This window comes from Myotis nattereri (genome assembly GCF_964212035.1).
Source record: "Myotis nattereri genome assembly, chromosome: 18".
NCBI lineage: Eukaryota > Metazoa > Chordata > Mammalia > Chiroptera > Vespertilionidae > Myotis > Myotis nattereri.
The window spans coordinates 10,803,877-10,830,555 of NC_138093.1; the positions used below are offsets into that span (position 1 = coordinate 10,803,877).

Below are 26,679 nucleotides of genomic sequence, written 5' to 3' on the forward strand. Positions count from 1 at the left end.
TGGTGGGGGGGTGGGCTGTTTATTAGGTGGTTATTACAGGGGTCAGACCACGTAAGTGGTGTCAGCCCCGGGAATGTGACCTCTCAGTGTGGATCACAAAGCCCCCAAGGCTGGTCCCGGTGAGCCCCAAGGTCAGAAATGGAACTGAAAGGCTTCCGTCACGTGCTGCTTCCAGGCGTCCAGGCTGGGCAGCAGGGAGGAGATGCCCATGACGTGCCAGGTCTCCCCGTCGGACACCACCGAGGTCTGGTAGGACAGCAGCTGCACGCCTGCCTCCGCCAGGAGCCCTGGGAAGAAGAAACCCTTGGTTGGCCCGGAGTACGGGAAAGGAGACGCGAGGGGCCGGGAGTCTTGGGCTGCTGTGATGGCTGCTGCAATGGAGGCTGATGGCATCTGGATCGGAGAGCTGAGAGGGGGAACACTTGCTCAGCTTTATTCCAGAGAGCACCGCGCGAGGCAGGGAGTGAGCCACTGAGCTAGAGCAATTGCCTGACTGGCTGGCTGCCAGCTTCATCAGAACAACAGCGAGAGAACAAAGCAGGCCCGTTCTTCGCGCAGCTGGCAGGGATGGGGAAATTGGCCCTGTCGAGAACTCATTCGCTCTCTGCCAGGAAGTGCTCCAAAACTCCCCACGGCCCAGGCGCCAGGGGACTGGGCAGCTCAAGGTGGCACAGACTGTCAAATCTCAGAGGGAAGATGGGGGAGGGAGGGAAGAGATCAATCAAAGACAGGACAACCCCTCCCGCAACCAACCTCCGCCTCAGGACACCAGCCCGTCCCACAGGCCCCCTCCTCACCAATCATGGTAGGCAGCATGGCAGGGTTGGAGGGCTGAGCCCGGAACAGGAGCAGGGGCAGACCCCTGCGGAGAGGCACTTCTGGTCTGAAGGCAGCTCCGTTGAGTGCCTGCAGCACAGGTGTGGTGCCCTGGACAAAGCCCACAGCCTCGTAGGGGGCACCTGCCAGGGCCACGCTCAGGAGGCCTTCCCCGCATCCTTGCTCTCCTGGCACAGCGGGGTTATGGGAGGAGGTTACCTGCAGAGAGAAGGCAGGGGCACGGTTACGCCTCCTGGCGGCATCATGCCCACCCTCTCCCTCAGCCCCATGGCCGATTGGTAGGGCTTCAGCCTGGCCCACTGGGTCAGCCATTCAGAATGGGGGGAGGAATCAGTGGCCCCCACAGGGAAGGACAGATCTGCCTGGTACAGGTAACAGCTTGGAGGGGGGTGGGAATGAGGGAGGAAGGGAGGCGGGTCTGTGAGGACCTGGGTGAGCAGGTCTGCCTGCGGGCTGACCCAGCCTGGCCCCTCTTGCTCACTGCATCCTGCACAGAACCAGAGGCGTCATTGGGATGTAGGTGTGCAGAGGGGCAGGAGGGGGGCTGTGGGAGCCCTGCTTCCCATGGCTGCTGCCAGCTCCCACTGGCTAAGAAACACAAGCTTTGATCTACAAAGGGAACCAGAGGGAAAGACGCCAAAGAAAAGCCACGAGGGCAGCAGAGGCGAAGAGGATGTGTTGCCAGCTCCCAAGGAGTGTGCAAGCTCAGCAAGGAACCGGGCTCGATGGTGAATGCAGCCCTGGCTGGAGCCAGAGGCTGAGCATGCGAGGCTGCTTCCCAGCCCCCCAGCCCCCCAGCCCCCCAGCCCCCCAGCCAGACGCAAACTGGCTCTTCAGTGTTCCTGGCTGAGAAATGGGGGTGCTGGCACCGACGTGCACACACACAGCACTTTCCCGCACAGCAGCGCTCGGAGGCAGGCGGAAGCCCCGCTTTGCAGATGCAGACGTCACCTGCGCCGCCTCTCACAGGCAGACCATCCGTGGCAGGACCGCCCCCAGGGCTCCCACTCACTGAGCAGGGCTGGGGGCGTGCTCCGAACACGCAGGGGGAGAAGGGCTGTGCACACGGGGTGAGGAGGGGAGGGCGGGCGGGCACCCACATTGAGGCCGGCCTCCTTCACCAGCAGCTTGGCGTTCACCAGGTTCACGTCCGCGTGGTTGGAAGCGTCTCTGAGGAGGCCGACGATGACTGCGGGGCTCAGGCAGTTCCCGGCATTCTTCAGGGACAGGCCTGGGGACCGAAAAGAAGCCACCATCGGGTCACTGTTTGTGGAGCAACACAGGGGGGGCAGGAGACCCCAGCACCCACCTTGGGTCACGGCTCCTCACACCCTGGGGTCCCCGATTCCAGCCTGCCTGGGCAGTCCTGCTTCCCCCGGGGAGCCGACACACAGTGGGTCAGCAGACCTGCCCAGAGGCTGGCTCAGCATGGCCCTGTCCAGGTCTGGACCCCAAGGGCACTCTCATCCAGTCGAAAGAACTCAGCCCAAATCCACACCTGCCATGGCCCGGCCACCCTGGCCTGCCTGTCATTCTGGCACTCACTCCCTTGCTGGCCTCAGCAAGGAGAAGAAAGGGGTAATTGAAGGAATTGTGGCCCAGCTCCCCCTGCCTTGTGGCCTGGGCACCCAAGCCAGTGGGGATCCCTGGCTCGGGCCTGGCCCAGGACGGACAACGCTCAGGGTCTACCTGCCCCACCCCCAACCTCTCCCCAAGAGTCAACAGACCCGAGGGACGTCTGGGCCATGCTAGAGCCTCCGGTCTCTCCAGCACCTCTCAGCCAGCTGGAGCCTGCACAGTCACCGAGGGGCCGACAGAGGGCGCTGTTCTGTTCCCACATCGCGGCTGAGCAAATGCCCCCAAGGCCCCCAACCAGTCCCAGGGCCCATCTTAGGCTGTCAGAGCACAGACTGTCCCCACACCACACCGCATCTGGCACACCCATCCTGACTCACGTCACACATGAAGAACACGGCTCGGAGACCGGAATGCCACCCAGCAGGAAAGTGACAGGGTCAAAACCAGAATCAAACTCCAGGTCACTTAACCAGGACTCCGGCCGCCAATCCTACCGCCTCTCATGGGAAACTGTCTCCTGTGGAGGTTTCTCTTGCACCCCAAACACGCACTTCCTTAAGCTACCGCACAAACACGCACATCTTTCAAATAACGTGCAAACGTGACTGTGAAGATTAAGCACATTTCCCAATGACTTTTTGTCCCTCCTCTTCTGTCTCCACTCAGTAGCAAGTGAGCCAATACTCAGAACGTGGAACATGGGGTCCCAAGACCAGGGTCACCTCCGAGTCCCTGTCTGACCTGCAGCAGACACACCTAGTGGGGTGCAGGGTCCACACCCCGCTTCCCCTTCCCTCTGCAGTGTCCCCCGCTCACCCTGCGTTACCACCTGAACGGTCCCTTTGGGGGACCCCGCCCAGGCTCGCATCAGAGTCCCCAGAGCTTCGGCCAGGCCGAGCCAAGGTTTGGTGTGCGGAGAGAAGGCACTGGTAAGGGCCTGGGCATTCACCTGCAGGGAGACAGGGAGGGGGCTGAGGTTAGGAAGAAGTGGGAGCAGAGTCGAACAGCTGGGTGGCTGGGAGCCTGTGGCAGGCCGAGGACGTGTGCCACTAAGAGGGACCCTCACCATCAGGGGCTTTCTCCATCGCCCTGCCCCACGGGAGTCCAGCCCTCAGCCCAGCCTCACCCCTGCATCCGCAGGCCTGCAGAGAACAAAGGAGCCTTTCCCAGACACTGGGCCCTGGGGAGAACCTCAATCTCCGCACAAGGCTACACGTCAGGGCGGAGCTGGGCTCCCTGCTGCCAGGCCTGGGCATCCAGGCAAGGGGCAGGCCAGCTCCTGCCACCGTCCCCACCCCCACCCCACCAACCCCTGGAGGCCGACTCAAGTGGAATCTTATCTCGGCTCCCAGAGCAGAATCTGGCCACCACACCACGCTGTCCCCGCTGTCCCCATTCCCATCGCCAAGACTCCTGCTCCTCCCTCTAACCTCCGGGCCCCACCCCTCCGGGGATACTTACGACCCCGGCGAGGGCTCTCCCCTTCACCATGTCCACGAACTGGACAGCGATCTCCTCCCCGCAGCGGCTCTGGGCTTCCTTGGTGCTGGCGCCCAGGTGGGGGCAGCTGATGACGTTCTCGTGGTCCACCAAGGCGCGGTCCCGCGGCGGCTCCTGCCCAGAGGGGACAGGGAAGTTGCGGGAGGGAAGGCACCTCCTACTCTTATTTCCTCCGCGTGGTCACTGGACTCAGTGACCGGCTTCCTCGTGGATGTCCCACCGCAGCAAAGTGGTGGACAGAGCAGTGGACCACATTCAAATGTGCCTCTGGGCAAATCTCCATCTTCCCGAGCCTCAGTTTCCCTCCCTGAGAAATGGGTGAGCACTGCCTACCTCATACCATCGTGGTGGAGATTCCACACCCGTAATGCAAGAGGCTCTCCGCCGTGGTACCTCCTGTGGTTGCTGCTCTTCCCTGCACGCCCCGCCCCCTGCGCTCACTGTCATGCTGTTTGCAGACACTGCGGGTGGCCCCTGGGCGCCTCCTCCCCACACTCCAGGGTCCCGCCACCCCTTCTGCTCGCTGAGCAGTGCCCTTGGGAACGGGGCGTAGGCTCTTCTCTGCTGGGCACTGTCCCCAGGGCTCTGTGGGCTCCCACATCACCCGGGCCCAGGCTGTGGCAGTCAGTGCTCAGAGGGCCAGTGGACGGCGTTGTGCTGGGGGACGGCAACCCTCAGGGACCTTACCCTCTAGTTCAGAAAGGTCACCAGAAACAGACCCAGTGCACCGTGCACCCTGGGCAGGGAGTGGACAGCGAGTGCTATGGGGGCTCTGGGAGGGCGGGGACTCGCCAAGGCCACACAGTTCATACATGCCCAGCACCCGCCCCCTGCCTTGGCCAAGGTCCCTGCGCTCTCCCCTGGACTCCTGGTGTTTAGGCGGCGACGGGGTTCAAGGGGAAATGCACCCTTCTCAGCTGGGTCTGGTGCGTGGGCAGCGTGGGGGGTGGGAGTGGGGAAGGGGGACGGGGAGCTTCTAACCTGTCCTCCGGCTTCTCTCCCGGGAGAGAGGAAGGGCAGGGAGAGCCAGGGGCACTGGGAGGACTTGGCGGGATTCGCTTCATCATTCCCGCATCAATGCATGAAGCCTCCCTCCCTGCCCCAGGCCCGGCCGCAGAACCATGTGCTGCTGCTGCCTTCGCGGCCCAGACCAGGAACTTAACGCTCGGGTTTTGCAGGAGCCCACGTGGCTGCCTCCGCACAGGGAGGCCTCTTCAAACCACACAACACGGGACCATTTCCCCCCTTTACCGGGGACAGAGACGGGACTTGAGGGCCTCCTGCCCCCCCCAGCCCCGCCCCTTGCCTCCCCTCCCGCCCACGCGGGCACTCACCTCCGTGAACACGTCCAGCGCTGCGCCCGCGCACTGCCCCGACTGCAGGGCCCGGAGCAGGGCGCCCTCGTCCACGATCCCTCCTCGGGCGCAGTTCACCACGCGCACGCCCTTCTTGCACAGGGCGAAGGTGCTGTCGTTCAGCAGGCCTGGAGGGAGGGAGGGAGGACGATGCCACAATGGTGACAGGGTCCCACGGGCTTGGCTGCAGCGCGGACCCCCTTCCCCGCCCAGCTCCTCCCACAGGCCTCCTTCCTGCAGGACAGCACTCTCTGGTCTCCCCTCCCCTCTGATGCGCTGGGCCAGACTCAGTTTAGAAACCTCCTAGAAGCCCCTGACATATGCCTGCTTCCAGTGGGTCCGGAACCAGAAAGGCCTGCAGTGGCCCAGCCAGTATCCAGGGGCACTGGCCATACATGTTGCCCCAGCTCACCCCCAAAACCCCAAAACTCCCTGCAGGCTCACCCCTCCCCTCTAATGCAGGGCAGCTCACAAAGCATCCCATGCTGGTGCTGGCAGAGCTGATCTCACACACACACACACACACACACACACACACACACACACACACACGCAGTGTCTGTGGAAGCCCTACGCAGCGGCCCACCCTTATCTGGTCTGTGGCTTCTGTGGCCACCACCAGGTAGGGACACACCCACCTGTCGTGGAGGGCAGGAGAGGGGTGTGCACAGTGATGAAGTCACAGAGGGGCCAGATCTCCTCCAGGGGCAGCTGCTGAACGCCAAAGGAGGCCGAGACCTCTGGTGAGATGATGGGGTCGTACCCTACAGTCTGGTCATGAGAGAGAGTGTGTGTCATTCGTATTAGTATTTGTATTATGAACAATGGCAACCAGGGAACATTTACATACACCAAGCTATGCTAAGCCTTCTGCAGACACCAGTGCGCTGAGTAGTAGGGGCTTACACACCAGGAAGGGCCAGGACCAGAGCTGAAAGGCAGGTGTGTCTGCGTGCAGGCTCTGAACCATAAATGCAGGAGCAGCTTGTGTGTACGGGCACCGTGGAGCATGGAAGCCCTTGGGCAGCAGGGAGCCCAGGGGAGGGAGGACGGTCACTCGGGGATCAGTGTGGGGCACAACCAGGAAGGGAGGACCACAGGGCCAGACAACAGCAGGGCACTGGCTGCTTGAGCAGAGCGAGTGCGGGAGAAGGGAGGGAAGGGCGTCGGTGCAGGGTTAGAGACCAGGACTCGTCATCGGGGAAGGGGGTGAAGTACCCGTGCTGACAACTACGGGGAAGGGATGGTCCCCTCTCCTGGAGTTACTCTTAGGGGTTTAAGATGCACCTGGTCTTGGAAGGCAGACCATGTGACTAGTCCCAGGGGGTAGAAATGACTAGTGACAGATGCTTTCAACAAGGCAGGGCTGCCGGGGGTGGAGAGCAATGACAACAGAGGAGGAAAGTGAGACATCAGGGCACCACGTGGGGGAGGGCCCAGAAAGAACCTGCGTCTGGGGAGGAGGTGGACCCCCCTGAGGCTGCTGAGAAGGAAGAAGGTTGACTACTGGGAGACGGGGGCAGGCAGGGAACTTGGGGTGTCCGCTGCACTAACCGCATCACATTGGCCAAAGGTCATCGCATATCAGTGAAGGGAATGAGACAGGCCAGTAAGCCAGGGCAGGTGGAGAGGGAAGCTGAGACAGCCCGCCGAGCAAACTGGCTGAGCAACTTGCAGCCATTTATAGTCGGTCACCTCCCTGGAGATAACATCGAGGCTTCAGGTGTATTTCAGCTCCTGGCTTAGAAAAGCAGCAAAACCAGGTGGGCGGGCGATGCCAGGACCAGCTGTGATGACTAACTAACCACCCCCCACCCTGGCACTGACCAGTCAATAGAGAGCAGGACCACCTGAGAAATCAGGGGAGAGGGAGAGGCAAGCATCTCTCCTCCATCAGAAACAGCTGGGCTGCCAGACACCCATCCCTGAGCAAGGTTACAAGCCAGCTGAGCAGCTGGGAGGCACCTGCAACCAGGTGCAAAGCAAATGACAGAAACATAGTTATTTTAGAAAATAAAATGGCAAAGAAGATGGCTGTACCAAGCCCAGCGCTCCTGGAGAAGCAACGGAAAGTGGTTATGGATGAGGTGCAGCGTTTGGATCCCACTTTTCATCACCGTGTGGAGGAAGGAGAGCCACGCAGGCCCACCCCAACCACGGTGGAGGCTTTGGGGAAGGAGGCGGCCTCGCGGTGCCTTACGGGATCGCCAGCTGGTGGCACCCAGGCCCACATGGCCCGGCCCTCAGAGAAAATCTATTTTTCTCTCGTGGGGACAATAAAATGCCCAGGGGGAGGAGGGAGGATTCTGGGCTCATTCTCACAAGTCTTCTCACAAGTCTGCTTTGTCCTGCTGCCTGCGGAACAATGGCCCCTTCATCTCTAACCCAGATGCGCTTTGGCATGCGGAGTGGGGAGAGGAGAGGCCACGGGCCAAGCCTGACGGGAGGGTTCACACAACTCTAGGACCCTGGGCTCTCAGAAGTCAAGAAAAGGGGCAAGCTGGCCAAGTGCCCCTGCCTGGGGCTAAAGGGAAGTGGGCGGGGCCAGGGGATACCATCTCCTGCACCCCCAGGCCCTGACTCAGCTTTCTGTCACAGAGACAGTATCTCACTCATCCGCAGGGAAAGAATTTGAAAGAAAACCCGTTCTTGTTTTTTGTGGGTTTTTTTTTAACTGGAGTCATCCGGGGCAGAAAGGTGCTGAGCTAAGACCTGGGGTCCTTGCACCAGGAGACCATGTAGGGGATGGGGGCTAGAAGGGTGACATCGGCCAGCCGAGGACCAATGCCTCAGTACGGTCCTGAAAAGGTCAGTAGGTCCCTGGAAAAGGTCAGATGTCCAATGTGCAAACGTTGGGGCAATTTCGGAAAAACACTATCTGAAGTCTATTGCTAGAAGAAGCCTTGGGGAAAGGCATAAAGGACTCCCCACCTCAATCCCAGCCCCAAGACAGACTCCTGATGTCGGGGTAACAAAGGAACCTCCCTTTCCAAGGGCAACTCCAAGGCGACCTCTAGCGGGTGCCACAGACGCAGCCTTGGGAGGCTGGTCCCGCCTGCCCCAGGCCCCCTGGCTCAGCAGGGGGCGCAGGAGAGCTAGGCAAGGCGGGGTTCCCTAGATGGAAGCTGCAATGATGGAGTCTGACAGCCATGCCCACCCTCCAGCCACGCCCACTCGACCCTGTAGCCACTTGGCTTAGCCTTGACACTCTCCCCCACACACAAAGAAATCTTAAACACAATATAAAACCAAATCAGCCGAAGCCGGTTTGGCTCAGTGGATAGAGCGTCGGCCTGCGGACTGGGGAGTCCCAGGTTCAATTCCGGTCAAGGGCATGTACCTGGGTTGCGGGCATATCCCCAGTAGGAGATGTGCAGGAGGCAGCTGATCGATGTTTCTCTCTCATCGATGTTTCTAACTCTATCTCTCTCCCTTCCTCTCTGTAAAATATCAATAAAATATGTTTAAAAAAAAACACACAAAAAAAAAACCAAATCAATTCAAAGCTACAGAGGTGAGGGCCCAATGCCACCTCCCCCGCCCACCCCACTCCCACCCCCACCCTTCCACTGTCCCTCGGGCCCCTTTCCAGAGCCTGAAGCTCTGGGAAGAATTTGAAAATCACTGCTCTTGGGGCCATAGGAATTCCAACTACAGACCGAGATAAGAGAGCTTTTGATCTAGAAAGAACTCAGGGAAGGGCCTGCTTAACCGACAGGGGTCAGGAGTGGAGACCGCCGGGGTGGTACAGGGCAAAGAGCACAGATTAGCAGTCAGGAGACCCAGAGTCTGAGCCGGCCTCCACCACTCACTGGCCCTGTTTTCTTGAGCGTCTCACATAACCTTCTCGGGCCTCAGTTTCCTTATCTGCAACGGGGATAATAACATTGACTCCGCAGGGCCAGGGAGCACAGCGTCCGACACAGCCGACCTCAGCGCACGTGAGCCAGACCAGAGAGCATCAGTGGCAACTGGTGCCTCCAGCCCAATGTCCATCCCTCTGGGCTAAGTCAAACTCATTCACTCCAGCCACCGAGAAACTTGTGAGATGCTGGTCTGCTCCTCACACAAAACCTTGATAAGAAAGTGCAAGGCTCGGCTCCTGGCCCACGCAGGTCTTTTACCCATTCCAGACCAGAGGACATGCCAGCGTGCACGCGTTGGTTGAGTCTCCGAAGTGATTACCTGTGATTTAGCAACACTCCTGGGAAAAAGCTTCAAGCAGGAAATGCTATGGGGAGACCCAAATGATTCAGACCATCAGCAGGCTGCCAGCTTCGAGAATTACCCGGAAGCCTGCATCTGTGCCACGCGGCTCAGAGCAAGTCAACAGCAGCTCTATGGTGGCTGCTCAGGGCTCCTTCTGGACCTGTGCCTGTGCGAGTGTCAGTATAGGTGGGCAACAACCACAACCTCCCTCCCCAACCACAACACACGCACCCCAGGTGGTCCTGGGAAGACACCCGGCTAAGCTCCCATCAGAGGTGAAGGACTCCTTTTCCCCGAGTGACCAGATAGTCACAAAGAAAGGAAAGGGGACCTTCCATCCCCAGCCTCTGAGTGCAAGACAGCCTCTCCCTACAACTCCTGTGATATCAAGGGGTCAGCTCTTAGATCACCATACCCCAGGAGGGGCCAGCTGCTAGCCATTCATTAACAGCCTCCTGAGTGAGACCAGCCTGGGTGAGATTAGGACACAGGTTAGCCCAGGCGCCAGGGAGAGAAAGGGATGATAACCAATAACCTGTCCATGCTTTGCAGTTCCGACCGGGCCAGCCCAACCAGACGTCCCAAAGTGTCCCCTATGCCTCTGGTCCACTCTATGTCTTCAGTGACAATGTTCTCCCAAGTTACATCACTTCCCAGGACGGCACAGTGATGTCGATGGCCCGGGTGGATGACATCGAGGGGCTTCCAGGATCTCCCAGTCTCATGTCGGTTTCCAAAGACTGGGGCCGAGGTCTCGGAGGTCGAGGCAAAGCCAAGGACAATGAGTGGGTCCCGTCATCAAGCTGGGCCGCCTGGTCACGGAAGGGAAGATGGAATCCCTGGAGGAGATCTACCTCCTCCCTCTGATCATCAAGGAACCAGAGCCCGTTGGCTTTTTCCTGGGGCATCCCTCAAGGGTGAGGTTTTAAAGATTACGCCCTTGCAAAAACAGACACGCACTGGGCAGAAGCCTGGGCAAAGGAAGTTGTCGCCACTGGACTACAATGGACATGTTTCAGGGGTTACAAGCAGCATGTCTCAGAAGCAAGACAGCCCGGAGTGACCCTCCAGAGACATCTCGACAGAAGCCCTGGAGGCGAAGAACCCACCCCCTTCAACGCCATGCTGGGTGTAGCACATCTGGGTGTATCACGCAGGCTGGGCCCGGAAACACAGATTAACATTGATGAGCAGGTTCTAGACACATGTCTGCGGGGTGTCAGTCACTTCCCCTGCGGACACTCAAGGTCCTGCATCTCCCTGGGTCCCCCAGAAGCAGCTCCCGCAGGAGTGGAGTAGCCGAGTATCACCAGAGACCTGACAGGCTGGCTGATCGCATCCATTATTCAGGAAATGAGGTGAGGCTTTTTGTCTGAGTTAAGTCACTGCCAAAGTCTCAAGTCCTTGACAACACATGTCCCTGAGTTGGAAGAATCCGATGTGCTATGGCTCCGTGGCCGGGAGTGAAAGGAGCAGAAGGGCCGTGGGGCCTGGGCCCTGCTCCGAAGTTACTGCACCATCAATGAAACCAGCCTTTACCTGGATGGCCATGTGTGCTCTGAGCTTACCTGACCCCTGTCCCTGTTAGGTGACTGGGAATCCCTGTGAGCTAAACCTTGATCCCTCAAGAGGCAGGAGGAGAAAGTGCTCTCCGTGGCTGATGGCACTTCGCCTCCCTTACCCAGAAGGACGTGGGGTTGGTTGGTGCTCATGGTCAATGGATCCTGCCAGGCCACACTCACCGCTCGTGGAATCTAGAAAAATGTTCCTGCCCTTCCCCGTGCTCGGGTTCGGGAAGATGTCTGGATGACTTAAATATGATGGGGGGGCGGGGTGCAGCGGGTAGAGGCAGGAGGCAGGAGGCAGAGGCAGATGCTCACGGTGGTAGAATGGGATGCCCACCTGGGTTCTTGTCTATCATCCATTTGCTGTGAGCCCTCAGCAAAAATTAACAAACTCTGGAGGCCAATAAAAACGTAAGGGTTCATCAGTAAGTTCCCTATAGCTCTATGAAAGTGGGAGGGACAGACAGAGGGGGAGGGAGCCAGGGAGAAATGGAGACTTCTGGAACAGGGCCATGTAAATTTTTCAAGACCTGAAATGATCTGATTTTCAAAGCCTTTTCCCTTAATGTTTAACTGAAGCCTCCCTGGCTGCAATGTGAACCCACCACCCCCTCAGCCACTGGAGACAGGGAGGCGGCCCCAGCCCTCCCAGGTGCCTGTCACTCTGGCCTATCTGGGCGCCCTCTCTGGTCTGAGTGGCCTCCCCCTGTGCAACGTCCCCAGGTGTGGTTCTGCTTTTGATGATAACCCGCCCTCAACCGGAAGCCTCCCAGCATAAGATAAGGCAGGGTCCTGGGGGCAGGCAGGATTTCAGAGAAATGTGTGGGGTCTCCAGCCACCATCAGCTCTAGGATCCTATCAGCTTACAGACAAGCACCGTTCAGTTTCTGCTGAACCCTGGAGAGGAGCTAGAACAGGGGTCCTCAAACTACGGCCCGCGGGCCACATGTAAATACAAATATTGTATTTGTTCCCGTTTTGTTTTTTTACTTCAAAATAAGATGTGCAGTGTGCATAGGAATTTGTTCATAGTTTTTTTTTTAAACTATAGTCCGGCCCTCCAACGGTCTGAGGGACAGTGAACTGGCCCCTTGTTTAAAAAGTTTGAGGACCCCTGAGCTAGAAGATGGATGGACAATTGCTCTGTCGTAAGGGTGTAAGTTTGCTCATGTTTCCTGAATCAGCACAGGCGACAGACACAGCAAACGAGGCCTCACAGCAGGGGAGGGCAGGTCGGCAGGAAACGGGACCCCTCTCCGCTGGGACTCAGGGCTATTACCCACCCCAGGGCTGAAGGACCTCCACCGAGCAGCCCCAGGTTCTGAGTTCAAGAGTGCACACCAGCAGGTAATGCTCCCTTCCTCGCTGGATGTACCGCCTGGTTAAGCCAGGGGCTCTAAAAGGGAGGGGTGGGGGGTATCAGACCCTCCTAGGACATGGCCTTCAGCTTCTCGCACACAAAGCTGCCTCTTCCAAACTTCCTACAGGAAGCCTGCCGACCCCTTACCTTCATCCCGAAGGACTGCATCCGGACGGCCACCTCTCTCCCGATCCTCCCCAGGCCAAGAATTCCCAGGGTCTTCCCATTCAACTCGGTGCCCATGAACTGCAACCAAACAGGCAAAGAAGCTGAAGTCAGCACCAGGAGTGAGCTTCAGGCACTGAGCCAGGTGCGGGGAGGCAAGGCCGGCTGCTCACCTTCTTTCGGTCCCATTTGCCATTCTTCATCGAAGCCGTCGCCTGGGGAATCTGCCTGCAAGGACAGACACAGGGTGAGCCGGCCCACGCAGACCCACGCCAGCTCAAGGAGGCATGCGAGGATGCCTGCAAGCCACCTCCACCTGGCGTGCACCGAGCTCGGCCTGGGTCTGGGGGCTCAGGCTCAGAAACAGGAGGGTCGAGGCTGTGCAGCTGAGGGGAACCCTTGGCAAGATTTGACTTGGGACCTGGCCAGTTTGGCTCAGTGGATAGAGTGTTGGCCTTCGGACTGAAGGGTCCCAGGTTTGATTCCGACCAAGGGCATGTACCTGGGTTGCAGGCCCTGGTGGGGGAAACAATCGGGAAGCAACCAGTCGATGTGTCTCTCTCACATCAATGTTTCTCTCTGTCTCTCTCCCTCCCTTCTACTCTCTCTAAAAATCAACGGAAAAATATCCTCAGATGAGGATGAACAAAACAAACAACAAAAAACAAAACAATAAGGAAGCAAACAAACTCATTAAAAAAGGCGGGGGGGGGAGGGGAGGGGGGCAGAATGACTTGGAGTCCTAACTTCTGTTTCTAGCGAGGAGTCTGGGAAGAGGTTCTGATTCCACGTCAGCCCCCAGGGATATCAGAGTGACTCTGGGCACTAAAACGCAAGTCAGTCCTCCAGGGTTTGCAGGAATAAGAAATGCCGTTTGCAGGAATAAGAGAGGCTCTGATGGCATTAAAAGCTCCAGAAATTCAAGAATTTTCATTTTCCTATTCCACCCAGGGCCACAACCTACAACATCTTCCACTATATCAGGGGACAGCTGATTAGTTTTTCGTCCTTGGGAGTTTAAGCCCCGAGGGTCTCAGGCTAGATTTGGGTGGGTGGGTGCCACAGTCCACACACGTCTAACTTCTCCACCTCCTGTCCCACCACCTCAGGCCGGCACACACGCACGCCACACCCCACGCAGCCTCTCTGCTCCTATTGGCCACCATGGAAGTCTACTCTCCTTGTGTTTTCTGGAGGACACAAAGGAAGCTAGGGCAAAGTTAGAGGTCACAGGGGCGGATATGTCCTGTGGGACAAGGCCATCCAGGCTTCTCTGGTAGCAAAAAAGTAAGAGACAAGAAACAATGTTAGAATGTTTAAGGCGTATCTCCTGTTTTAGACACTCTTATAGGACATGTTTAGACACCGATTCGCTCAGTGAATGCTCACGAATGCACAGTGTGGGGCTCTGGGGGTTAAACACCCCACCCAGCTCTGCCCACCTGGGAGCAGCTGAACGGATTCAAATCCCAGGAAGGCCTCCCACCAGGCGGCCTCCTAAGAGTGAAATGCAGGTTTTCCTGCTGGTCAGGAGACGTGCAATGGTCTGTGGGTGGCTGGGTGCACAGAAAGAGATTCCGAAATATGTTCCTGTGTTTCTACCTCACTGACTTCTTATTTAAAAAAAGTTCTTTCCTGTCTGCCCATTATGGACTTCCACCTGCTGGTAAGGGTGTTCTCCACTGGGAGCCCCGGGGACTTGTGGGTAAACTCAGCCAAGCTTAAGGAACTCGCTTCAGGGGAAACCTCCATCTCCCTGCTCCGGCACATCACACTGTAGCGCCGGGTTCAGGAAAGCAATAAGGGAAAGTGCTCTGGGTCTCAGCACTTGGTGAGATGGAGCCCCCAACCCTCACTCCCCTCCCCGCCTCCTCTCAGCTCCCTCGCCTCCTGAGCTCTGCCCACCCCACTCCGCGGCGCTGAGATGTAGGTGCCAAGATGTATGGGATGGCACCTCGGGCACAAGAAATCCCAGAGCCTCCCTCTCGCTGCTGTACCCAGCTGGTCAGCCTCCCAGGTTCCGTCCTCACCAGGCCGGTCTCGGGGGACCAAGATGTGGGCGAGGGGGCTCCAGAGGGGTCTGACTCACAAGAGAAGGTAAAGTGGGCAAGATGGGGAAATCTGCATTGGTTGCAGTCTCCATGTCACTGTTCTCCTCCCGTCATCTGTTCAACGCCCCCCACTGTGAGGCCCATTCAGGGCTCCGCACCCACAAGGCTCGATGCTCTCAACCAGGGGTCCTCAAACTACGGCCCGCCGAAAACATTTATCCGGCCCGCTGGGTGTTTTTGCCGCCGCTGCCTGTTGCTTAGCAGCCGACTAGTTTTTTTTAAACTATAGTCCGGCCCTCCAACGGTCTGAGGGACAGTGAACTGGCCCCCTGTTTAAAAAGTTTGAGGACCCCTGCGTCTCAACTGTCCCGTCCACAGCGCCCACTGCCGCCTAGGGCTGCCCTGCCAGGAACGCGGTGATTAAACACACAGGCTATGAGACGGGAATGCCTTCTTGTCGGGTACTTATTTCTCAGGTTGTGGATGAGGGACTGGGATGAGGTGGTGGGTGCAACCTTTAAACCATCCCACTGTACCGACTCTTTTAAATAAAGCTGGACGTGCAGCCCGGACGGCCTGGGAGACCCAGACCGCCAGCTCGGCGGCCCCTTCCGGGCTGGGTTCCTGCTGCTGGGGAACTGTTCCTCTCTCTCCAACCTCCTGTCCTCTTCACTGGCCAGTGACTGTCAGTGAGTCCCTGGGGTCTCAGAGAGAGATCTCGGAGAAGAGTTAGAGCAACGCTGAGCCCCTGGAGGTCCTCCCCAGCAGGAGGGAGAACGGCTCTGGAGGGAAGGAAAGAGTGACTTCTGGGGCCCAGCAGGGCTCAGGCCCGGGTAGAGAAGAAGCAAGGAGTCCTGCTGTCTGGCTGCTGGCGTAAGGGTCCCAGGTCTCAGGGATGCAATGCCAGTGGACCCTTCTGACCCTCCCCTGTGGACTCAGGACCAGGGACATGCAGAGGAAAGTGACTGAGAGATCAAGGAAGAAGGAAAAAAAGGATCCCAGGCTCTGCCAAGGGGCCTCGAGCCGCTTCCTGCCCTGTCCCTGGCTCCATGCCCTTCCCGGGCCACAGAAGTGCTGGGGTTGCCTGCTCAGCGCAATCATTTCACCACCAGCACAGTAGGGCTCACAGGCATCATGTGTCATATCCACTGTTCCTAGGCTGCCCCCCTACTCCAGGGGCCCCCAGGCCCAGAATTCTGGGTTAAAAAAGCAAGAGATTTGAGCATTTGAGTTCCCTTGTGTTATGAACCCATGGGTAAGCACGGGGATCTCAGGGCAGCTTTTTATCTTATTTTATTACAACACAGACCTGTGAGGACAGTGACAGAGAGGCCAGCCCTGTCACCCAAGCCGGAGACAGCTTCTTGGATGCATTAACACTGGAGCTTAATCTTGAAGAACAAGAAGAGTTACGTAGACGACGCGGATGGGGAAGGGTGCTCCGGCAGCAGGAAGAGCGTTCGCCAAGCGTGGAGGTTAGAAGGTAGGGCAGTGATGGCGAACCTTTTGAGCTCGGCGTGTCAGCATTTTGAAAAACCCTAACTTAACTCTGGTGCCGTGTCACATATAGAAATTTTTTGATATTTGCAGCCATAGTAAAACAAAGACTTATATTTTTGATATTTATTTTATATATGTAAATGCCATTTAACAAAGAAAAATCAACCAAAAAAATGAGTTCGCGTGTCACTTCTGACACGCGTGCCATAGGTTCGCCATCACTGAGTTAGTGTGTGAAAATCGACCGCCAGGAGGGGCACAGACAATGGATGGGGAGAGTGGGAGGTGAGGAAGGAGAAACGAAAGGTCACACACAGTCACTCTCCCCAGGACCCTGCTCCTAGGTGACAAGCAGCAACCTGGTCCCTGCCCCTCCCCATGGGCCAGCACCGGGAACCTGCCCTTGGCCCGCCAGAGCCTGGGCGCTGAACGTTCCTCGCAGCCTGGCGCAGCGTCCTCACTAAGCTTCTGCGGGTTCCTCTGCTTGCGGAATCCTCCTAACGGACATGCCCAGGGGCCCGGCTCTGTTGAGAGGAGTCAGCGACTTACCTGGCCAGACACATGATCATCCCACAGGTGAGCTCCGCGGCACTGAGACTGTTCCCGTTGGGAGTGCTAAGGAGCAAAGGAGAGAGGGGACATCAGCGGGCCCAGGCCCGGTGCGCTCACCCCCGTCCCAGCAGGAGGCCCTCAGGGCACACGGTGCTCGCTCTCTGCTCCATGAGCTTGTCCCACGCCACCACCCCTGGCTTCACATCCCAGGGCTGGGGCCTGCAGCAGAGAAACACACCTGGCCTCTCCACCCAAACTCCCTTCTCCCGAGAGAGCAGCGTCTCCCTGGCCTGGCTCAGCCCTTTGTCTGATTCCTCCCATTTCTGAATCCACCTGCCCGAGGAGGCACAAATCCCGAGGCTCATGCCATCAACCCGACCGAGGCTGTGCCTGTGATGGGTGACACATCCATCAGATGCAGAGGTCAGCCCCTTGCCCACTGGCCTTCACCAAGGTGCCCAGCTTGGCTTTTATTCGTAACAAAGTGATATATATATATATATATATATATATATATATATATATATATATATATTAGAGACCCGGTGTACAAAATTCGTGCATGGGGGAGGGAGGGGTGTCCCTTAGCCCAGCCTGCCCCCTCTCGCAATCCAGGACCCCTCTGGCAGGGTCCCTAGGCCTGGCCGGTGATCAGGGCCTATCCGGGCTCCCCCCCGCCCCGCCCCGCTGCCACTGCTTGTCATCTGTGTGGTGCTGCCCCCCATCCCCCATCACCGGTTGCCTCCCTCTGTGGGCAACAGGCGTGGGGTGTGATCGCTTGGCTGGCCTGGGCCTCCCTCTGTGGGGCAATCATGGGGTGATGGCAGGACCCCCAACCAATCGATTCGCATCCACCTTGGCTGGCCTGGCGCCAGTGCGTGTCATAGCGTGGTTGTCCGGAAGGTCGTCAGGACGTCCTTCTGCTGTTCGGTAGTTCGATCAATTTGCATATTACGCTTTTATTATGATAGATTTTTTTGACTTTGTCACACCACTGATTGAAGCAAAACAACACAACTGCTGCCACTTCACCCAAAAGCAGTGTTTTTACTTTGCCCTTTTTTGACGGCTCAGTGGGTCATGAGCAAAAGGCCCAACGAGTGCTTTCTAAAAGGGGTACAAAATGACATTTTTATCTCCACCCGGGTGGCTTCTCCTCCTACCCCTCAACAAGTCCTCAGCTGAGAAAGCTTCCTCACACCTTCCCCCTCACCGCAGCGCTGACTGTGCCCATCTTTCAGAAAGGAGAAGGGAGATGGCAACCCATGAAACCATTTTTTTCCCCCTCAAAGGCTTTTTTGTTTGCTCTTTAAACAAGTATGTTCACCCTCCTTCTTCCCCTACTGGATCTTTGCATCTCTGGAAATGAAGGTTAGAAGGAGAAAAAATGTTAAGAGATTCTATGTTTTTTAAAAAAAAGGTCAAGATAAAAGGATCCTCAGAAATCTTGGCAGCTGCTCTTGGTCGGGGGACGCCCCACACTGAAGGCAGAACGACAGTGGTCAAAAAAAAGTGGAAGTCGGTGGACTGGACCAGTTCCAGGCTCCAACCTCTGCTATGAAAAGTGGGAAGTACAGCAGCCTCTGGAAGCGACCACACGAGGCCAGTGGAACCTGGTCACCCTCGCCAACTGCCCAGCCAAGGCGATCTGAAATAGAGCACGAGGCCGTGCGGCCAAGGCTGGGCCCATCGCCGCGGTGGCAATGACACCGAGCTGGGCCCCGCGTGTGGAAGATACTGGAGTAGGCAGACTGGCAGGCGATACAGGTGATTCCGGTATGGTTAGCAGCCTGCCAGAGCAGACAGGTGAAAAGTAAATCGTGCAAAATTGTTCTTTAATAAAACTGGCAGAGCTTGTTTAAGAAAAATAAAGGATTCTCGGAGCCTGTGTTTGCACAAGACCCTGGCTCCCTGGCCCCCCAGGGAACAGGCCGGATGGGGACACTGGATGGGGACGCTGGGAGAGGGGCTGGGGCCGGAGGCTGTTGCTTCTGGGCCCAGGGCAACCCTGTCAGATGGGTTACCTCTAACATTTCTACTGTAGGATATCGCCCACCCTAGTCAGATGACCAGTCAGTTCACCCCTACCCTATAGGGGAGAGTGGAGGGAAAGGACTGGAGGACACGAGGTTCCCAAGGGGAAAGGACTCCAAGGGACAGAGCAGTGGACCAAGGACAGTCTTGCCTCACCACATGCCAGGCGGGAGCCAGGGCTGAGTGTCCCCTTGCAGGAACATGCCCACATGACCTTATATGACCTTTCGCCTGGGTTTCTGCAAAACCAGCTCCAGTGGGGACCCTTTTCCTATTGGCCCTGGGGTGTGAGAGGAAAACAGGAGGTCCTGGCTGCAGAGGGGTACAGGGAAGTGAGGAAGACAAAGCCTGCAGTCACTCTGGTCGCTGAGGTGGTGCATTTGCCTGTAGATAAGAGCAGAGCTAACAATACTGGCTCCAGACGGCACAGTGGAGGGGGAAGGGCAGAGCTAGAGCCGAGAGGACAGATAAGTTCACGAACTTCCTTCTGACTCCCACACGGGGCTGCAGACCAGCAGACACCTGGGGGGTGGCTTTGTGAAGCACGGAGTTTACAAAGAGAAGCTCAACGGCAAACCGTGGGCCCCACGAAGCTGTGACACTGACCACCGCCTGGGCTCAGCCTCGACCACGCCTCCTCCTGGAAGTCCTTACCTCCGACCTGGCTTTCCCGAAGGTAGATACCTCCCTCCCTCCTCGAGGTCCAGCCCCACAGCCTCCCCCGGCCTCCACGACTCACTTCATGACCAGGATGCCCTTCCTGGTGGCGGCCTCCAGATCCACGTTGTCCACGCCGGTGCCGGCCCTGCCCACCACCTGGAGCTTCTCTGCTGCGTTGATGACATCCGCGGTCACCTTGGTGGCCGAGCGCACGATAAGGCCTTCGCAGTCCTGAGGCAGAAGAAGAAACATCTGGGTCCACGGGGCCGTTCTGGAAGACCTCCTAGAGCTTCCTTGCCCACAGGGGGCGCTCCCACGTGCCGGCTGACTGGATGGCCTCAAGGAAAAGGAGGCAATGGTGTGGGGCACCGTTTACGCATCCAAGAGGCTCCCCAAGTCAGGTCTGGGTTCAAATCCAAGCTCCATCCCTGGGGAGCTCTGAATCTGAGCTTCAGCCTCAACTGCGTGAGAGGAGGCAGGGGGACAGGCCGGTGCAGCACCTGGTGCGGTCGCTGGCCCTGCTCAGGTGAGACAGGCCAGTAAGCCAGGACAGGCGGAACAGGGAAAGTGAGGCCTGTCGTTTTCAGCCATCTAGTAAATCCCACCTTCCCTAAACCAAGGGCACTTTAAAAAAGTAAATGGTGTGCATTTCTCGCCCCCAGCCAGAGGGTCCATAGCTTAAATCACCCTACTCAGGGAGACAGCAGAAATCCAATTAGTGCCATTTGCCAACCACACCCAAAGACAGACAAATTAAGAGAATAAATCCCATTTTGGTACATCGGCATAAAGCTGAATATTCTATTGAGATCCTTCCCTAAGACCTCACCTAAATGCCCAGCCTTTAAAAACCCTCAAGCCAAAACCGGTTTGGCTCAGTGGATAGAGCGTCGGCCTGCAGACTGAAAGGTCCCAGGTTCGATTCCGGTCAAGGGCATGTACCTGGGTTGTGGGCACATCCCCAGGAGGTGTGCAGGAGGCAGCTGATCGATGTTTCTCTCTCATCGATGTTTCTAGCTCTCTATCTCTCTCCCTTCCTCTCTGTAAGAAATCAATAAAATATATTAAAAAGAAAAGAAAAGAAAAACCCTCAAAAGGAAGATCCAGTCTTAGCTGGTTTAGCTCAGTGGATAGAGCATCGGCCTGCGGACTTAAGGGTCTCGGGTTCAATTCCAGTCAAGGGCACATGCCTGGGTTGCAGGCTCGATCCCCAGCAGGGGGTGTGCAGGAGGCAGCTGATCAATGATATTCTCTCATCACTGATGTTTCTATCTCTCTCTCCCTCTCTCTTCCTCTCTGAAATCAATAAAAATATATTTAAAAAACAAAAGCAAGATCCAGCTCACGCTCTCCCTCCCAGGAACTAAACTCTGGGGGACCCCACGAGGCTTGCAACAGGGCAGCAATGGGCGGTGGCTGGCTGCCTTTTCCCTGGCTTCTTGGGGAGCCAAAGCGGACCGCCCAGGCTCATTTCCCCAGCCTTTCCTTGTTTCCCCGTCCCCCGCTTTAACAAACGTCCTCTGACATTCACCTGGGCTCGTGTGGTGAATTTTTTCCTGCACAAAGTCAAGGCCCCCTGTCTGATAACAAAGGGACATCACTGCCTCCACTGACCCTGAGAAGCCCCTCGGCCGGCACATGGAAGGCACTCCATGAATAAACGGTGGTCGGCTAAATGAATAAATGAAGTGACTGAGTGAGAGACAAAACCGCTGACAGGAAAGCATCTCCTAAAATCAGAGGGGAAAGGAGAGAACAATGAAGCGGGTCCAAAATTGCTCAGAAACCCAGGCAACATTAGACTAAAATCATACATATGTGAAAACGGAGACCTTCTAGAGCAGTGGTTCTCAACCTTCCTAATGCCGCGACCCTTCAATACAGTTCCTCATGTTGTGGTGACCCCCCATTTCATTGTTACAAACTGAACATAATTAAAGCATAGTGATCAATCACAAAAACAATATGTAATTATATATGTGTTTTCCGATGGTCTTAGGCGAACCCTGTGAAAGGGTCGTTCAACCCCCCAAAAGGGTCGTGACCCACAGGTTGAGAACCGCTGTTCTAGAGTCATCCTAGCCACTTGGCTAAGCTAGACCCCGAGGTGGTCTTCATAGCTCATCCAGACTCTTGGGGTATCTTCCCACAACGAGGATATTGTTGCCCAAACACCCAATGAGCATCCCCAAGCAGCAGAGCAGGTGAACAAGCACCCAGCCCATCCCCACTGGCTGCCCAGGTGGGTGAGGAAGCAGCAGGCGTGGAGTCGTCCGGAGGCTGGGTCCCAGCCTGGGTTGGTCATGTCGCCCCAGCCCTGGTCTCCGTCTGGATGAGAGGGTTAGAACAGATGGCCCTCGGGTCCCCTCCCGCATCTGCTCAGACTCCCATGAGTGGGAGTCTCTGCATTTTCCTCCCCAGAGCTCTCAGCTGGATCCCGCGAGAACTTTCTTTCTTCCCTTCCCACCACCTCGATTCTGGAGAAAGAAAGGCCAGTGGGCACCTGGCTCCAAGGGCGAGGGCCCCACCGTCATACTGTGCACAAGCCCAGAGCCCAGGAACAAGTCAGGACAAGGTGCACAGAGAGAGCGCAGAGCCCCACGTTCCTCCACGGCCGGGGGTGGGGGGAGGGGACGGGAGTTCAAGTTTACACGCAGCCGAGTCTCTAGATCTGGAGGCTTCACCGATGTTTCAGGAGACTTTTCTCCACTTTTACAGCAGAGAGTTTGATGCAAGACCCCTCATGAGCACCCCAAGCTCTTTTACTTGTCTGTGACTTTATTATCTGTGGTTCTGAAATAAAACCTCAAAATGTGACATTCAAAGAAGCATTTACAAAGAAGCATTAGTCTCACCCCATTTCACAGATGAGAAACTGAAGCCCCCTACTCCCCCAAAATGAAAGCTGCCCACATCCCCTCCTCCTCATCCCCGCCTCATTTCTTCCATTTCTTCTTCCCATCTCCGGGGTGCCTGGTATATATATATATATATATCTGGAATTATGCTACACCTGTCAACACAATTCACAGCCCCACCCAAGGAGCTCACAGCAACAACACACCAGAACTCACCACTGCACGTGTATGGTGTGGCCTCGGCGTGTACAAGGCATGGAAAGGTTAAGGAAACAGACAGGAGCCACCCTGTCTGGGCTGCCGGCCATCGCCTGGTACTCTGAATACCTCCCGAGTTGAACATCAGCCAATGCCTGGCCAGAAAGGGGACACTGTGTCTGTCCCACATCCAAGTCCACTGCACTTTGCCTCCAAGGAAAAGGATCCCCCTGCCTGGCCACACGCCACCCCCTCTTCCAGGCAGACAACTTCCCTTCCATGAAACCTTTGCCAACAACCCTGGACTCCATCCATCACGGAACCTCCCCCGTTTTATCATCTGCTTCACATTTAAAGGTCCTCTCTCTGACCTGCAGTTTGCTTTTCTCACCCGTTCCTAAAGCAAAGATTATTTTAATAGCTGATACTCAATAAAAGACGCCGCTGAATAAATGAATCCAGTGATGAAACCTACCCTCACCATTCTCCCCACCCCCGCCCTCCTTCCCCAAATATTTGATCGGGTCACATGACTGAAAATCCAGCATCAGAAATCCCTTCTCTTGGGTGTGATAAGAGGCTTAAGGTTTACTTGTGTGAGCACTGAAGAGTTTTCTGAAAAGGGAGAACAAGTTGGGAGGCCGTCGGGAGAAAGAAAGGTTCAGAAATTGCCAAGTCAATCAACACAGCCAAACAGGCACTATACCAGTGATGGCGAACCTTTTGAGCTCGGCGTGTCAGCATTTTGAAAAACCCTAACTAAACTCTGGTGACGTGTCACATATAGAAATTTTTTGATATTTGCAACCATAGTAAAACAAAGAATTATATTTTTGATATTTATTTCATATATTTAAATGCCATTTAACAAAGAAAAATCAACCAAAAAGTTGAGTTCACGTGTCACCTCTGACACGCGTGTCATAGGTTCGCCATCACTGCACTAGACAAACAGACCCATGTGTGGGGATTTACAAAATAATAAAGGCAGGTTTCAAACTGCTGGGGAAAGGAAGATCTATGCAATAAATGGCAGGAGGAAAATGTAAGGGACAAAACATTGAATTCCTTCTTTATCTTTCTTACAATTATGAGCAAAAGGTATATGTATTACCAGCCTGGGGGGCTAATGGATTCTGACCAGCACTGCTATTTAATGAAGCAAGAAAATATGTAAATGCATCACATATGGTACAGGTGCTATTTCATGCAACTTTAGTAAGTGTGTGTCTACATGTGTAGATGTGTATACTGAGTTGTGATGTAAAATGACTTTCTGATGGTGGGTCATGGTCAACATTAAAAAGCCACTGATCCGTGGTAAGATTTAAATGTTCCTGCATGTTAGATTTAAGAAGTGACACCAGCCCGGCCAGCATAGCTCTGTGGTCGAGCGTCCGTCCACCTATGAACCAGGAGGTCGAGAGTCAATTCACAGTCAGGGCATATGACTGGGTTGCAGGCTCAATCCCCAGTGTGGGGCGTGCAGGAGGCAGTCGATCAATGATTCTCTCATCATTGATGTTTCCATTTCTCTCTCCCTCCCCCTTCCTCTCTGAAATCAATAAAAACATATTTAAACAACAACGAAGAAGTGGCACGTGCTGAGAGAGGAGGGTACACAGCCTTGAGTTTTGTGAGTTCCAAAAAAAGATGCTTTGTTATTCCAGGCCGGTTTTCTAAACATTTTTTTTTACTAAGACCCATAGTTAAGAAACACATGATTGAGCTGTGATTTTAAACTCACATATCCCACACACACCCCACAACTACACACATAACTGAAACAAATTTCACGACACAGTATTAGCCTTACTATCTGCATAGTTCTTATTTCGTGTGTTTTTCAAATGCTAATCATGACCCATTAAAGCGACGTCCTCACCCAGCAATGGACTAGCTGTGACTTGCTTCAAGTCTGCAAAGGACGGTTCTGGGGGAGTACGCCAGGGCACACTGGGCTGCCCAGAATGCGAAGGAGTGGGAACGGCGGCCTGGCCTGGCTCAGGCGATGGGCTGGAGTTCCTTCCACGCTGCGAAGATGGAAACGGGGGAGGCAGGGACCCTAACTCAGATGCCTCTCCACGCAGAATAAAAGCGCCCAGAGCGGAGAGGAGAGGGCACCGTGCAGTCGGCTGCCAAGAGGACTCCCCAGCACTCCCAGCTGAAGGCTTCACAGAAGCAGGCAGGAAGGCCGGCGCTCCCAACAGCCCCAGGATGCCTGCCAGCCTAGCCAAGAAACACCCCTCCTGCCCAGCCAGTTCCCAGCGCCTTCAAAAGGGCCTCCAGATTTCAGCTCCACACTCCTAGCTCCCACCTGGCCGGCTTCCCAACGCCACCACAATTACCCCTCCCTGGTCCCCCGGCCCCCTCCCCTCTCCCAGGGTATAGGATCTCTGATTTCCATAAGAAAGCTGCAAAGCCCCGAGAAAGGGCCACGCTCCCCATTCCAGTGATCTGGCGGGTCTGGAGCTGGGCCGAAGGCCACTCCACTCACTGCCTTCTGGCCACTGCCCAGAGCCAAGGTCATTGGCACCATCCGTACAAAAGAGGAGGTGGGGAGTGTGAGGCGCCTGCCTCCCACCTGGACCCACCCTGCTCCTCGGATTAGGTCCTGAGCCCTTGCACCCCACCCCACCCCCCAGGCCAGGCCGATCAGCCCTGCTCCCCACTTCTGCAGTGGGAGCTGGGCTGCTAGGCGCCTCATTCACCACTCCTCTGGTCAGTCGCCTCGGTCGCCGTCTGGCCAGGTTCCCTAATCAGCTTATAAGCTTCCTGAAGGCACAGACGGGTCAGAAACTTCTCTGAGTCCGGGAACGGGTGGACGCCCGGAGGCTGCATATGGGGGAGGGTCCACGGAGAAACGCGACAGCAGATACAACCGCACAGGCAGCTGTGAGGACCACGCGGTGGCGATGGCACCGTGAACACAGCAGCCGCCTGCTCTTCTGATGCCAGGACCCGGGGAGGAGGGAAGGATGGAGGGGGTGGATCCGTGCAGAGGCAGGTAGTGGTTGGCAGGAGGCTACACTGCGGGGGGGAGGGGGGAGCCGGGGGGCGGGGGGGGAGGGGTAGACAGCGGGGTGCTGGGTGCGGGAGCTGGAGTGAAGAGTTCACAAAATAAATGACAGCCACTGGACGAGGCCACCAACCCTCACAGGACCCTGACCGCCAAGGTAGATAAAGATCTGAAGTCGATTGTGCTCATTATATCTCCCAACGAACCGAGATATGTTCCTGAGAACGATTTGCTAAGAAATATCAATTGCCTGGGGGCGCCTGGGATCGATTCTGGTCCAGTCCGGCCGTTCCCGACCAGCGAGGAGGCCACAGTGAGGCCATCCGCCCCAGCCACGTGCGGAGACCGAGCTTGGACCCCAGCCGCGTGGGCGGCCCAGGAGCTCGGGCGCCCCCCGCCCGCCCCCGTTTCCTCCGAGATCCCAGGAGGCCGAGGGGCGGTGAAAACTCGCAGCAGTCTTGCGTCAGACGAAAGGCGGGTGCGTTTGCTACCGTCGCTGCAGCTGCCACGAGACAGGCTGGGGCTCGGCCAGAGCCCCCCCAGGGCAGGCAGGAGTCGGCAGGGCGAACCAGGGCTCGGTTCGGGGAGGATCGCAGGTCCCGGCGCAGGGAAGCCACTTTGGCCGCCTCCCCCCACCCCACTCCCCGGGGCCCCGGCGCAGCGCCCGGCTGGGGGCCGGGCTGGCATCCCGCCGGAGCCTGCACAGCGCAATGCTCGCGGGTGGCAAGCCAAGGCGATACGCGCAGTTGCAAACTGCACGGAAAGTTTACATCCTGCAGCTCACCGCCGCGTGTTCCTCCCTCCTCCGCCCAACCCTTGAATCTGGAGGCCCCAGGATCCACCGATACCCGGGGCCGGGGGGTGGGGGTGGGGTGGGGCGCGCTGGCCCGGGCGCGGCCAGCCCGTTTCCGAGGAGGATGCCACCGAGCGCTTGTCTTTCTCCCGCTCGCGTTACCTGCAGCTCGGCTATCAGCTCCTCTTTGCTCAGGTTCTGCTTCTCCACCACCTGCAGCCCTCCATCTTGCAGGATCTTCCGGCAGCAAGGGTCCAGGCTGTCACTGATGAGCACTTTCTGCAGATTTGCGAAGGCCATTGCTGGAGCCGGCCTCGGGATCGACCGCTCTCCCTGGACGGAAACACCTCGGCGCCGAGAAGCTACCGTTCGGAAGGCCGGGCTTGTGTAACTGGGCAGGATTCACGATCTCCCGCTCCCCCCTTTGTCTCCCCCTCCTGCGCCT

General features: G+C 56.8%; 1 protein-coding gene across 1 annotated transcript; it reads right to left on the minus strand.

Moving 5' to 3' along the window:
- On the minus strand, nucleotides 1-26,679 carry PHGDH (phosphoglycerate dehydrogenase). Its single transcript, XM_081113041.1, has 12 exons — nucleotides 26,397-26,679; nucleotides 19,446-19,597; nucleotides 16,670-16,735; nucleotides 12,743-12,797; nucleotides 12,552-12,650; nucleotides 5,909-6,041; nucleotides 5,250-5,398; nucleotides 3,877-4,029; nucleotides 3,232-3,364; nucleotides 1,938-2,068; nucleotides 798-1,035; nucleotides 1-287 (listed from the first exon to the last, which is right to left on the minus strand). Exons 1-12 carry the CDS (start codon nucleotides 26,532-26,534, stop codon nucleotides 133-135), a joined length of 1,602 nt encoding a protein of 533 aa, XP_080969167.1. The 5' UTR covers nucleotides 26,535-26,679; the 3' UTR covers nucleotides 1-132.

Coding starts and splice junctions, on each gene's coding strand:
- PHGDH (XM_081113041.1), bottom strand. CDS start 26,534: ATGGCCTTCGCAAATCTGCAGAAAGTGCTCATCAGTGACAGCCTGGAC. Junction 5,399..5,908: donor TCTCCTGCCCTCCACGACAG/GTGGGTGTGTCC, acceptor CCCTCCCTCCAG/GCCTGCTGAACGACAGCACC. Junction 2,069..3,231: donor CGTTCAGGTGGTAACGCAGG/GTGAGCGGGGGA, acceptor TTCGGTCCCCAG/GCCTGTCCCTGAAGAATGCC.